Source organism: Lichenostomus cassidix, chromosome 20, assembly GCF_008360975.1.
Source record: "Lichenostomus cassidix isolate B80296 chromosome 20, HeHo_3.0, whole genome shotgun sequence".
Lineage (NCBI taxonomy): Eukaryota > Metazoa > Chordata > Aves > Passeriformes > Meliphagidae > Lichenostomus > Lichenostomus cassidix.
In genome coordinates, this window is record NC_139500.1 from 8,756,704 (window position 1) to 8,770,763 (window position 14,060).

Consider the following 14,060-nt stretch of genomic DNA (forward strand, 5'->3'; position numbering starts at 1 on the left):
AGGCAGGTTCTCTTCATTTCTATTTTTAACACTGCAAACAACATTAGTGTCATTATATTTAGAAAAAAAAATATTCAGAGTGTTTCCTGCCTCCCCTTTCAATACCTTCAGCTATTTCCTTGCAGATGTTTCCAAGGGCCAGGGCTCAAAGACCGAAGGAGCAAGGCTGGGCTCTCACCCTGCAGACAAGTCCTGGGAGGGGAAAGTTAGCTCACAGCAGGTGCCTGTGATCGTGCATGGGGACAAGGAGGACAATCAGGCTGTGGAGGATGTCCGGGTCCAAGAAGAAGCTCTGTGATACTGCAGGACCTTCAAGCTGCCTGCCCATGGGTTTTAGCACTTTTGTCCCATCAAAGGAGGCACAAGGTAAGTGTAATGCAGGGGGAGGCACAGCAGCACTGTCAGGGTTTGGGGAGGGAGGCTGCAGCAGCCAAGGCTGGAAGCTCAGCTCTGCCTTGTTGCAGGGACCCTGGGCTGAGCACAGCATCCCTGGACCAAGCTGCCGGACAAGGAATTGGTCTGCAGCAGAAGTTGCACCACGATTTGGTGAACTGTGGCAGCAGCAAAGCCAGATCTCAAAGCTGGGGTTACACACAGAGGGTGGCTGGTGCCCCTTGGAGTCAGAGCCTCTGCTTGAGGCTCTCTTGTCCACTCATATCTGCCAAGCTGGCTTGGCTCCTTCTGCACAGCTCAGAGGATCTTCCTTTTGCTCCGACAGCCCTCGGCTCGTTGCCTCGCGCTCGAGGACTGCGGTTTGTGAAGTGTTTGTGAAGTGTTTGTGTTTAATCCTCATACAGATGATCCAGAGCAGGATTTCTGGGTGGCAGGCCAGCGGGATGGCTTTCCCTGCGCGGGTGGCAGACCACAGCTCAGCAGGACCATGGGATGCAAAGAAAACCGGGATTTGCATGCGGTCAGCTTCTGGCAGTGGAGAGGGCAGCCAAATGTCGGGGAAACAGCTCTCCTAACCCAACCACGCTGTGCTACATGTGGTTTCCAGCAAAATCACAGACCAGGATTTCTCCATGTGGCCTGGGGAGCTCCCTGCCCCAGGAAGGACATGGAGATAATGATGGGAAGGTATCATGGACAGCATACACAGCAGCCAAATCACCTCGAAACATCCTCTGCAGCCTGGGCCAGTAGGGAGGGCAGAGGAGCAGTCTGGCTGCCCCCCTGCTCCCCACACTCCAATTGCTGTACTGGTGATGGGTTCCAGGCTGCATTTTCCTTCCTGGGGTTTGGTTCATGAGAGGAGCTGCCTTGTAAGATGCTCTTCTGGAGCTCTGGCTGACTCCAGACTGACTGGGGGCATCTCCTGAGACAAGCCGAGCCATAGCCAGGCTGCCATCACCAGCCCTGGGTGACCAGATGCAGAGAGCCACATAAGTCAAACACCTCTATTTCCCTCCCCAAAGCCCTGCAGGAGGTGGTAACCCACCCCAAAAAGTCTCGATTTGAAAGCACATGAGGGATGCCCTGCAATTCCCAGTGCAGCCCAGCCCAGCCCTGTTCCCAGCATGGCTGAGGCAGTGCTGCTGCAGCTCCACCACAAGCTGCCAGGCTTTCCCCAGCCTGGAGGCAAAGGCTGCAGACAAGAGCCCTGCTCTGGTGACTCCTGGCAGATCCTGATATTTTCCACCTGGGGACACAGGGATCTGGGCTGTTTTCACACCACTCCATGATGTCTCTGTGGTCACCCCGAGGTCTTTGGCCAGCTTGGTAGGGCAGTGAGGCTCAGAGGGCTCCTCTCACCCTGGATGGTCTAAGGTCTCAAAAGGAGATCAGTGGGCTCCTTGAAGGAGTCATCCCTGCTGATATGGTCAGAGCCAGGGAGGTGCTGATCTTTCTGTCAGAAGCAGCACTGGACCAGTTGTGCAAGTGGAAAAGGCAATCTGAGGCACCAGCTCAGAATGAGCAGATTCTAATCCAGAGCCTGACACATCCCAGTGAGTCACGAGTCACAGACAGGCTTTTCTTGCCTTTTTTTTTTTTTTTTTTTACCCCTTTTTAAAGAAGATCATGAACACTGTAGTCAGAAAAGAAAAATCTTCCAGAACAATGTCCTTCCCATGGTCAGGAGGGCTGTAGGTGCAGGGGTCTTTCACAGGCAGGGCTTGCATAGCTGAAAGCCAAAAAGGTCCCATTCAAAGAGAACCAGGGAATTTTCCAGCAATTGCTAATCAAGTGTCCTGTGGGAGAGATGCAGCAATAGCAGCATCAGGTGGTGGCTGTAACTTGCAGCCTCACTGCCAGGTAAAGATGGAGCTGTCACCACCAAAGATGGAGACATCAGCTTGTCTGGTGGGCAGTGGCAGCTCAGAGCCTGCAGAGCAGCTCAGGTGGGAGGGTGAAGCCCTCAGCACCCCATTTTCTCCTGCCCTGTGGTGCCAGGGCAAAGGTAGCTCCCAGCTCAGGGGCTCTGTTCATCTTATTTCCTGTTTCTGCCTCTGCCCCTGCTTTTGGGCATGCTGTCCTGAGAAGAAGCATGGATGGTGGGAGAGATTCACAGTGGGGTTATTCAGTCTCCCCAGGGAACAGCAGGACAAAACTGAGATTATAACATCCCTTCTTCCCTTTCCTTACTATGTCAGAGAAACCACCAGTTCATGGGAGACCCCTATGCCCCAGGGCACCTTCTCCCCAGCCTCAGTTTGCTTTGTCAGAGGGAAATTCCTACCACTTTCATATGGCCACAGGCATCAGCTTCATGGGAACCTGCTGCAGAGGGTTTAGAATCACAGGATGGTTTGAGATGAAAGGGATCTTAAAGAGCACCTAATTACAAATCCCCTGCTGTGGGCAGGGACACCTTCCTCCAGGCAGTTTCTCAAATCTCCATCCAACGTGGCCTTGATCTCCAGGGATCTGGAGGGATCCTGGAGATCCAGATCCTTGGAGGCATCCTCCTCCTGATCACTCCTTATGTGTGATTCCCTAAGACACAGCCATGCCCCTGAGGAGGAAGCACCTCTCCTGTGCAGATTGACACCACACTTGGCACAGCTCTGGCTCAGGCAGTAGGAGCTCTGAAGACACCATTCTCTTGCTCTGTGTCCCCAAGGTCCTGCAGTTCTCCACTGCCTCCTCAGTGCCCACACAGAGCCCCTGCCTGGGCTGTGCTGAGTGCCAGCCCACCAAGACCTCCCTGGACTGTGGGGGCCACCATAAGCCTGTGAAAGGCCAGTCTCAGCTCTTGCTTTGTGATCAGAGCATGGAAGAAGCCCAGCCAAGCAGGCTGGTTGCTTTTATGTAAACTCAGGGCCTGCATGAGGCAATCCCCTCCCCATTCTTTTGGGGGGATTCTCACTTGGGGGCCACCAGTTTGCAATTAGCAAGTCACTGCTCTCCCACCTCCCATGGCACCAGGTCACCCTGCCCTGGGCAGCCCAACAGCCAGGGGAGAGAACACCCAGCCAAACACCTTTTACAAATCATTCTGCATAGTTCACATTCTCGGCCGGTTTATGAGCATTTTAGCTCCTCATATTGATCAGGGCTGGAGCCGAAGTAATTACATTAATCAGAAATAATTTCCCGTGATTTTGAGTCATATTTGAGCTGGTTCCCAGCTCTTCAGCTCGCCCCTCTGCTCTCTGCTCCCTGGTACATACTTTCCAGGCGACATCGCTGCTTTCATAACCATAGTGAGACCCAGAGGTTTGTTTTTCTCAACTGGATCCCACACACACACTAAATGTTTCAGCCGTGTCTTTACTGATTTGGGTGGAGATGGGGACAAGAGGAGGTGGTTTATGTGAAGTTCATGCTTGGGAAGTGTCTCCAGATGTCTCTGGCATCAGGAGGGGGCATAGGGAAGGGCTGGGAGCCTGGGACTCCTTGGGACATGGAGGCATTGCTTGCTTCAACCTCTCCAGTCTTGCTCAGGAGATGGAAAGCAAGCCCAGCTGTTGCTTTGTTACCTGGGTGGAGGTAGAAACCAGGACTCACCTGCAAAGCCTTTGGCATGAGTCCTGAGGAGAAGCAGCAGGTCCCCTTGCCAGCTGCTTTTGGGGGGTGAGCAGTCATTTAGGGTTTTTAAGTGCTGGGTGTGAAAGGTGAACTGGCAGCTCTTCAGTCCTGCCCAGCCCAGCTTCCCAGAGTGCCCAAGGTCTATGCTGAAAGCTGCTGCAGGAGCCAAGCTCCTTCCAGTCATCAAGGATGCTAAGGAATGCCCACTTCACTGCCTTTGGGAAGGTGCCAGCTACAACCAGGGGTTTGCAGAGCATCCACTGGAGATACACCAGCTGAAGAGGGCTGGCTTTGGCCCAGGTCACCCCTGCCCAACACTGTCCTGTCCCAGCATCCTGGATCCACCAGCACCCTGAGCTGCTCCTGCTGATGGTGAGGCAAGAGCAACCCTGGGGATGTGCAGGGCTGTGACATTTGGGAACAAACACATCCTGTGTCACCCAAACCTCTTCCAGCACCACACACTTCCCAGGCACAACACAGCTGCCTCATGCATGCAGCACTTGCATCCTCAAAAGTCCTACCAGAGTCCCACAAAGCAGGGCTGGAAGGAAACACTGACACCACCAAGCCCCTCTCTGAAGCAGAGCTGGCACAATTGCAAGGTGAGTTTGGAGACACCTAAACACATCACTGGCTGCACATCAGTGAGTGTCTCCACTTGCAGCCTCTTTCATGCTGCAGGGGACATGGCAGCTGTGTGAGAACACACAGCACCCTTGAGCAAGACAACAACTGAAGGAAAAACACTGTCTATTTTAGCCTGCAACCACAAGAAAAATAGAGATAGTCAAAAAGAATGAGCAATTTGATCAGAAAACATGAGTGAGCCATCCAGCTCCATGGAAAATACAAAGGGTCTGTCAGTAACCACCCAAGGTCAGGATCTGGGGATTATATCTTGTCTGAAAGATAAAACTTTTAGTGATATTTTTTGAAAGAAATTTATGTTTGATGATGTTTGATACCAAAAATAAACTCCCAGAGGATCACAGTGTTGAATATGTGATAATTTCTGACACTGTTTTCCAAATAATAATGGAAAACCTCATCTGGCTGAAGTTTCCAAGCTTTTGTTTTACAAAAGTCTTACTCTTTGAGTTATGTGAATGTTTAATTTAGGGGGACAATTATGAATTGCTCTTGTCTGGACTGCAGGAAAAAAAGAAATCCTACACAAGTGCTGCCCAGGGTTTGATGGGTTTGATATGTCTCTGTTGTCCTTCTGCAACAGCTGATACAAGGCTGTGCTGTGCTAATGAGAAGCCCCTCAGTCTGAAGGATGAATTCTTGCTGTAGTTTTGGCTAAGCCAAGCCTTTTCTTGGTTGTGATACTCCATTTGCTCCTCATGTAATCGCTCACCTCCTTCCTCTTGGCAATGTCAGACTTTGAGAGCAGAACCAGCCCCAAGTCCCAATACAGTGCTTCTTTCTAGTGAAACCTACCTAAAAATGTCTGGGAAATGGTGAAGGATCAAGTGCCCCCAGCACCAGGATCGTTCCTGTCTCTCCTTTGGCAGGGGTGATGCCCAGCCACTGCCTCACTGGCCTCGCCACCGTGGCTGGGAGCTTGGAGGGGTCAGCTGGTCCCAGATGTAGCCAAGGTTCCTGATGCAGTTGCCTGACCATCAGAAACTGGACGGCAGCCCTGAATTCTTTTCTCACAAGTCACTTGGCCAGGCACCAGATGGTAAATACTTTCAGTCTCTGCATCCCGGGTCTGGGGTGGAAGCAGTGACCTCAAGGTAAAAGACTGCCTGGCCCATCCCTTGTCCCTGGGGGTGGCTGGTCCTCCCAGCCTGGCTCTGCTGTCCAGTTAAGGTGTGAGAGGGAATACAAGCAGAGGGAATAAAAATGGCCAGACAGGCATGGAAATAGCCATCACCACCTCTCTCGGCTCTTGCTGTTTGAAACCAGAGCCAGATTCATTCTGGGTAGGAAACAACTCTCCCATCCTGCCAAAAGCAGAGATATTTCAAAATTTCCCAAAGCCATGGTGTTTTCCAGAAGTCTCATGAAAAACATCCAGCAGCCACCCTAAAGTGTCCAGCAGCTGAGGGGGACCTGAGGCATCTCCATTTCAGCTCAGGGCTCTTGGTTTTTCCAAGCTGGATGTATGTCCAGCTTTCCCACCAGTGCTGTCCACCCTCCATGGGCTCCTCCATGCTCCTCTGCAGTAGGGATTTGAGCCAGGAGTGCCCAGGAGCAAAGGGAATGTTCTCCCCACTGAGCTATGGAGCTAGGCTCACCCTTGACCCATGATTTCATGGCCAGGACCCAGGGCAGCCTCAGTGCTCCCTGCCAGAGATGGACATCCAGACCCTGCTCTGAGTTACCCCAGTTCCAGAGAGGGTGTTTAACACACAATGTAGAGAAGGGGAGTCTCAAGCAAAGGAAAGGCATGAAGGGAGAATATGCTCAATATCCATCCCAGATGGATGCAATTTCAGCTGAGCAGGGTGTGCAAATGAGAGCTTTTCTGTGTTATTCACGATGGCACGTTAGAACAGCAAACACATGAAAAAGCTCAGCTCTCTAAAATGTAAATTCACTGGGGCAGCTCCTTCATTTCTATAGAAACAGCAGAGCTTGCCAGCGGCTAACTCAAAGGAGATGTATTCAGATCCCTGTATCAACTATTTTCTTGCACAACTGACCACAAAAAAAAAAAAAAAAGAAAAATAAAAAAGAAAAAGAAAAAAATTTACAAATGTCCCCCCCAAAAACCTGACAATAATACCACAGACACTGCATAGTGAGACATATGGACTTAATTACTAGCTCTGAAATCACACGTATGGTACAGAGCACATATGGGGTATGTGCTCCGGAGGGGAAGGGCTATAACTGAGTATTTATAAAATGAACTGCTAATGTGCTGTTCTGGTGCAGCTTTGCAGATCAAAAACAGTGCAGAGGATGCATTCCTGTGCCAGACTCTGCCTGCAAGCCCTGCAGTGCCAGCACAGTGACCTGTGCTGGGAGGGATGGGGCATCACTCTTGGCATCACTCTTAGTTGCATGATTTTGGTGGTCTGCTTATGACACTCAGCACCTCCTGTGTGTTTGCTAACACATACCTGATATACAGCAGCCCTTCTCATCATGCCTGAGTGATCCAGGGAGTCTGTGCACAGCCACCAGGATCCATCCCTGGGGCCAGGACAGCAGCAGGAGTCCTGATCCCCAGAACACATCCTGCAGGCAAGGGGCAGGGCTGCAGGAGAGGAGCCAGGGAGGGCTGCAGGACATCCTGCATCCTTATGCTCAGGCCTTCCCTTTGAGCTCTGGCTCACAAATTCTCCTCCCATATCATGTTATAAGATCTGGGGAATGGGAACATGGAGAAGTGGCTCTGTCTAGTGAAGGTCTTGAGGTACTTAGGTTTGTCTTTCCTAAGAGCCAGCCTCACATTTCCTAAGAGCCAGCCTCACAGTCACAGGGACCAGGAGAAAAGCTTGCACAGGGCAGATTGAGAAAACACTGGGACACAACTGCTGAGCAACTGCTTCTCTTCCCCAGACTTGGATTTCTGATTCTCACAATTGCTTAAGATGGCCATAATACTTCAGGGGCTGAATTTGGGCTCACAAGGCTTGAAATCAGCAGGGTCAGACTGCAGCCTTCTCTGTATTATGTACCCAGGACAATGCAACATGATGTGCATCGAACCACCCTGCCCCTGCAGCTTCCCCAGGTGACCACAGCTGCACTCAGGGTAGGGATGATATGGCACCACCACCACCACAAAAGACCACACCAGGTCTTTTGGGTAATTCACTCCTCTTCCACAGCCTGCCAGGCACTGGCTGCAGCATCAAATCTAGGGGTGGGTGCCCTGTTCCTGCCTACCCATGGCATTGTCCCACAGCAGCAGCAGGGACAGTTGTGTAAATCCCTTGAAATTCCAGGAGGAAGATACCAGCACTGTCTGGGCAGACCTTGATCAGTAGGATGAGGTATGAACCTTCCCTCCCAGGCTAGGAGTAAGGAGCTGGATCATCCCATCAGCTTGGTTCTTCAGTCCCTCTCCCCTGCTCCCCAGGGACAGCACAGCATCCCTTCCCTTCACTCCTTGTCTCGGTGGACAGCATATTCTCACCTTGAGGAGAGTGGAAATGGCAGCTGGAATGTGGGCTGGAAAAAAAAAGAAAGGAGAAAAAAAAAAAAAGGAAAATCTTGAGGCTTGTCCAAACCTACTCATGTTTATATTGGAGCCTGTGAGTGACATCAGAGCAGGGAGAGTATAAACACCAGCAGGACCTACTCTGGGCTTTAAAACCTGCGAACATAGCACTGCCTCCAAACTGCCTGGGGGGTGATGTGCTGAAGTGGCAGAGGGGAGAGCACCATGAGGCTCCAGCTGGAGAAGCAGCTCCTCTTCCTCTCCCTCCTCTGCATCGTCTCCAAGGTAAGGGATCTGGGGCACTGGGGCAGCCTTAGCTGTGGAGCAGCCGGTTGTGGCACAGGGAGGTGTGACTGGGGTGTCACCACGAGCCGGGTGGTTATCCCCAGCCAGCAGCCAGGCTGCGCTGATGCAGGGGGCTCAGCTCTGCTTGGGAGAGGTGTTTGAGATGCAGCAGCAGGGTCTGAGCGTTCCTGGGCCCAAGGCTGCGCTGTGCGAGTCCCTGGAGCACACAGGAATGCCAGCAATGTGCTGTGTGCTCGCTGTCCCTGCAGCTCTCCGCGCTGGGCTGCGGTCGGTCCCCTCAGCCAGCGAGCAGCAGCTGGGCAGTAGCAGCTCCTCCAGGCTCCTCCAGGCTCCTGCAGGCTCCTCCAGGCTCCTCCATCCCCGCCCAGGCTCCCGAGGCAGGGGCCAAGCCACGAGCACCAGCCCTGGCATTAATCAGCTCTCCCCACTTCTCAGAATGCTCACGCCAAGCCAGTGCCTCCGATGGGATTTGGGCTGTTGTAGCAATTTTGTATTTTTTTCTCTCGGACTCTGTGTGAAAATATTTGCCTGTGCAGAGAACAGGAATGTTGAATAGTTTGGGGCATCTCAGCTCCAAGTTCTGATTGAATCCCTGAGCAGGGATGTTGTGACAATGTCATGACTATTTGACTCTTTTCCCAGAAAGTTCAGATCTCTGACAGGCGCCACATTGTCATCTAAACACAAGTAAATTACAAGGAGCAGGGGGAAATGGATTTATTGCTTGGCTAATCTTTCTGAAACATTGATTTGTAATAGCAACCTCCTGAAAGATGAAAAATGCCCTTGGCTTCGTGGGTAATCTGGAACAGAGCAGCAATTCTTGTCCCAGGTGCTCACAAGTGCCTGGAGGATCACCAAGGACCATCTTTGTGCTGCCAGCCCAAACCTGGCCACCACAGCCAGTCCCTTGGTCCCTGCCATGAGTCTCTCTCTGGTTTCTGCCACATTAATAATGCTGCTCACTGACAGAGCTAGAGCAAGCCCCATATCACCCAGCCCAATTTGGATATATTTTAACTCAAATTACTGGCACTGACACTTCTACAGCCCCATAAAATGTATCTGAACTGCTGCATATGGGGAACAGATAGTGCACCAGTAGCTACCTTCTCTGTCTGTCTCATCATGTCAGACCCAATGCCACTGGGAAAAATAGAAAGAAAAAGAAAAATGGTATCTAAAACCCGCACCGTCTGGCTGAACCCATTACTCTCTTGGCAGACTCAGCAGTCAGGGCAGTGCCTGGACCAGGGCAGGGATGAATGTTTTGGTTGCATGTCTGCTGTGCTGCACATGCTGGCCCTGCATCCAGCAGCACGTGCACAGTGCTGAGCAGCAGGGCTGCCAGGGGGCTCTCATGCACTGTCAGGCCAGGATTGGCAAAGAATTCACTTCCAAACTGCAGAGCCAACTCTTATGGCCTCAGGCTTTTTATGCAACAGCTCTGTCAGATGTGACATGATGGGAGCTCAAGAGCTGCCTAAAAAGCTGCTGGTGCCAGGATGGTTGTGCAAGCAAGATGAGCCAAAGGTATAAACACCCACCTGCCCAGGTGCCCTGGCACATCCCTGGCAGACAACTGGCGGAGCAGACAAAGGACTGCAGTGCACAGCCCTGCCAAAGGGATTACTCAGTCTAGCCAGGAGAGAAAACAGCTTCCAGTCCCTGAAAACATGCCTATCTCTGGGCTCCTTGCCCAGTGGGCCAGGCCAGGTGAGGATGCTGCAGCCAAGGACAAGCAGAGGATGCAGCTGGACAAGGGAGGAATGCAGTGAGATCTGCCTGGCTTCAGATCCCCATTGCTGATGCAATGTCCTGTTTCTTGGCATCAATGAGAGCTGTTAAGACTTAGGGATGAGGTGCTGTGCCCTCACTGTGTGAATTCAGTCCCTGCAGAGCCACCTCTCCAGCTGGGCACAACCTGCTGCCTTGGGGGCAGGCATGGGGCTGGGCTGCTTTCCCTCCCTCCCTTCCTGCCTCCCACTGGGCTGCTTGGGGCTGCTGACCTCATTAAATACCCACCACTGCATGGGATGTTCACCTTGTAGCTCCATCCTCCTCCTGTGTGTTCAGAGCAGTGGTACATTTAAGTCCCCATCTTGCAGAGTACTGAGCATCCTTGATTCTCCATGGGTTTCCATAGGTGACCTTCAAAGGGGACAGTAGCTTCCCAGGCTGCTTTTACATATTCCCATGGATTTGCAGAGCCTTCTTTCCCCAAAAATCTGCCCCATGATTGAGACAAGGGTTACCTGGCTGTCCCAGTGAAATAGCAGCTGTTTGCCAAAACCACGTGTATGGATTCAGCTTTGCCTCTGCAGGTCTGTGCCCAGCTGTGCCGGAGACCCTGCTACTGCCCCTGGGTGCCACCCCGCTGCCCCCGCGGGTCCCCCTTGGTCCTGGATGGGTGTGGCTGCTGCAAGATCTGTGCCCGGCGCCTGGGAGAGCCCTGTGACTTCCTGCACGTCTGTGACCAGAGCCAGGGCCTCGTCTGTGACTACAGCACAGCATCTGCAGGGACAGGAGCCACCTGCAACTGTGAGCACAGGGGTGCCCATTTTCCTCGGGGATACCCCCACATCTCAGCCCAGCACACAGCCCAGCTCCAGCCATGGCCTCAGGCATCCTGCAGCACTGCCAGGGAAGTGGTTAAGGCTAGGAAAGCAGCTTTGCTGAGAATGATGCATGGGGCTGTGCCCCATCTCCTGCCTGCTCTTGTGCTGCTTTCTGAGTCAGGATTCAGGGTGGTTTGAGTGAGGATGGACAAGGGGGTCTAGGGATGCTGCAGTCACCCAGTCCGAGGCTGAAACCTGGGGGTCCTGCAGAGAAATCTCAGAGAAAGCTTTTCTAGCTGGAAGCCCTGAAGGCAGGGTCAGAGCCAAAGGGCTGTGGTGCTCTCACAGCTGGTGAGCTATTGCTTTGAAAAAACTGAGATGAGTAGATAGGGAAGGGGAGGAGGCTGGGAGATGAACATGCTGCTGCACACCCACATCTGCCCTGCACACCCCTCAGTCACTTCTGTGCCCTCCCCACTTCAGTCCCTTTGTGTCAGCCCCACAGTTGCCCCCAGAAGTCCTCTCTGCCACCCTTATCTCTCTGTCACTCTGTCCCGCCAGTTGAAGATGATGAGGAGGGCTGCGAGGTGAACGGCCGGGTCTATCGAGACGGGGAGGTTTTCCAGCCCAGCTGCAAAATCCAGTGCCAGTGCTTGGACAGGGGCTTCAACTGCATCCCGCTGTGCCAGGAGGATGTCCGGCTGCCCACCCCGGACTGCCCCTACCCCCGGCGCGTGGAGATCCCTGGGAAGTGCTGCCCTGAGTGGATCTGTGAAGCCCAGGACCAGCACCTCCTCCGGGATGCCAGGGCAGGTAAGATGCCGGGCAGCTCCAGGGAGGAGATGCCCACGCAAGTCTCTGGGAATGGCCCTTTCACCCCAGGCTGTGAAACATCAGCAGGAGACACCTCACGTTTCTCTGCCCGCAGCACCACAGGGCATCTGCACAGCACCTGCCTCCAACCACCCTTTTCCCCTCTCATCTCTTTTCTTGCAGCCCCCGGGGCAGTGTCCCCACTGCTGCCATACCCCTGCCGGGAGTGGGGCACGGAGTGGAGCGCCTGCTCGGCTACCTGCGGCTTGGGCTTTGCCACCCGCGTCTCCAACCAGAACCGCTACTGCCGGCTGGAGACCCAGAGGCGGCTCTGCATGCTCAGACCCTGCCCGGCCCCGCCGGCAGCATTCCCAGCGGTAAGTGAGGGCTGGGTGGAGCTGCTGCTTCTGGGTAACAAGTCTGACTGACAAAGGGAAGTGCCAGCCAACACGAGCCACGGGATCCCCGCTCACCTGTGGGCACCCCATCAGCCCACCCCATCAGCCATGAGCTGACCGTGTCTCAGGGACAGGTAAGCTATCTCCTGAAACTTTGACTGGAAAACAGACCATGGCAGGCACAGACCTGAGTTTTGGGGTCTCTGGATGTCTGAATCCAGGAGCACTGTGGATCCCACACAGGTGAGCTCGGCTTGCCCCTATGGCCAGAGATGGATTTGCAGCTCCTGCCTGGCTCCCTGGGCACACCTGGGAGGTGGTTCTGCCACCCCTTTATCAGCCCGGCACAGCTCCAGTGTGGACACATTGCAAAACTGCCTTGCTGGCGTGCAGGTGGCACTTTCTGCCCACTTTTGTCCCCCTGCACTGTCCCTTGCCCCTGCTCCCCAGCTGGGGGACACAGACCACCACCCCTTCCGTCTGCCCATCGATCTGCACTGTTTTTCCAGAGGGGAAGAGGAAGTCGTTTGTAGCTGTGCCCACCTCAGATTCACCCCGGAGCCAACGCCTCATCCCGGCAAAGAGTCTGGCACAAACCCATGGCACTGTGCTTACGGTGAAGATGGAGGATGTTTCCATTGGAAAAAATAGAGAAGATGGACTTTGGCTGCAAGGGAGGCTGGAAACAGAACAAGACCCCCGTGTCCCCCATCACCTGCCTCCTCTGTGCACCCCGCTGCCCCAGGCAGGGTTACCAGGCAGCATCCCTGAGTTTCTTAGGCTGAATGAAATGGGAAATGGGGAAATCCTGCTCCAAGCATAAACCCACCCAAGAAACCACAAATTGGTCCTTTCCTGGATCAGTGGGGCTTCTGAAGAGGTGATGCTGCTTCTCCACCACGTCATGCAGCTCTGCTCTGCAGGGACTTCAAGAGAGACCATCTCCAGCACCTGGAAGCCAAAATCCCAGGAGGGAATCCTCATGCCCTGGCCGCCCAGGGAGGGAGCAAGGACATCAAGCTGCACCCCACTAGTCACTGCCACAGCAGGCTGAGCTGCTCGACTGTGCAGGAACTCAGCCACCACATGGTACCCAACCCACAATCCAGCACCGCCTTCCCGAGCATGGGCAGGGTCCTCCTGATGGCAGCTCTAATTCACCCTCCCCTCATCCCTCCAGAATAAACACGAGCCTTCCCGCTCTGCCTGGTCTCCTCCTCTCCCAAGCGCTGGCGGTTTGGCAGGGCTTCGGCAAGCGAGGAGCTCAGACACCGGAGACTCCACTCCGCAGCACCAGACATACCGCCTGCCATCCAAGCACATTCCCTGGGAGCCGGGGCCAAAGGAAAAGCGGGAAAAAGGGAAAACAAATCGCAAAGATGAGTCGGAGCCGGCTGCCGACGGGCTGGAGCTGCTCCAGACGTGCAGGAGTCGGCGCAGGAGAGCTGCTCGGCAGCTCTCTGGCTGTACTTTCCTCTCAGTTAAAGTCCTTCTGGGTGATGGAAAATGAAACCCAAATGCCCTCTAACGGCCTCGCAAAAACGTGCAGAGGGAACGCGCATTCCACCGCAGGAAGGGCAGCTGGAAGGACTAGCGGTTTGGGTGACGTGTCCAGGTGAGAGATGGACTTTTTAGATCTGTATTTCTGGAACTAAAAAATAAAGATGTGCTCATCCAGGTGTGGAGCTTGTCTGTGCAGGGTGAGCCCAGCCCTGTTGCTCATGGCCAGCTCGGTGGGTGCAGGGAAGTCCTGGGACAGGGTGGGGAAGCTTGGAGGCACCTAAATTCAGGCTGCTTAGAGTAAGAGAAGAAAAAAGAAAAAAAATAGTGACTCAAAGCAGTAAACACATTATCACAGTTTATTATATCCTGGGCTAAACCATGCTG

General features: G+C 53.6%; 1 protein-coding gene and 1 long non-coding RNA gene across 3 annotated transcripts; one reads left to right on the forward strand and one right to left on the reverse strand.

Moving 5' to 3' along the window:
- The first annotated feature begins 8,145 nt into the window (after positions 1-8,145).
- CCN5 (cellular communication network factor 5) lies at positions 8,146-13,850 on the forward strand. 2 transcript variants are annotated; one of them, XR_014855907.1, is made up of 5 exons: positions 8,146-8,383; positions 10,729-10,945; positions 11,524-11,775; positions 11,959-12,307; positions 12,683-13,850. XR_014855907.1 is itself a non-coding variant. In XM_085078977.1 (5 exons), the coding sequence occupies exons 1-5, from the start codon at positions 8,324-8,326 to the stop codon at positions 12,704-12,706; spliced, it is 747 nt and encodes a 248-aa protein (XP_084935103.1). In that variant the 5' UTR covers positions 8,151-8,323; the 3' UTR covers positions 12,707-13,850. The 2 variants fall into 2 exon arrangements, 1 of the variants encoding a protein (XP_084935103.1); XM_085078977.1 differs by having other exon boundaries at positions 8,151-8,383; positions 11,959-12,152.
- On the reverse strand, positions 8,152-10,733 carry LOC146428780 (uncharacterized). Its single transcript, XR_014855908.1, has 2 exons — positions 10,430-10,733; positions 8,152-8,932 (listed from the first exon to the last, which is right to left on the reverse strand). It is a non-coding gene; the product is annotated as an uncharacterized LOC146428780 (long non-coding RNA).
- Positions 13,851-14,060: the final 210 nt, after the last annotated feature.

What these genes read in the sequence shown, in the direction of transcription:
- CCN5 (XM_085078977.1), top strand. Translation starts at nt 8,324, where the DNA reads ATGAGGCTCCAGCTGGAGAAGCAGCTCCTCTTCCTCTCCCTCCTCTGC. An exon ending in GACAGGAGCCACCTGCAACT is followed by an intron (nt 10,946 to 11,523) that starts GTGAGCACAGGG and finishes CTGTCCCGCCAG; the next exon opens with TTGAAGATGATGAGGAGGGC. An exon ending in CCTCCGGGATGCCAGGGCAG is followed by an intron (nt 11,776 to 11,958) that starts GTAAGATGCCGG and finishes CTTTTCTTGCAG; the next exon opens with CCCCCGGGGCAGTGTCCCCA.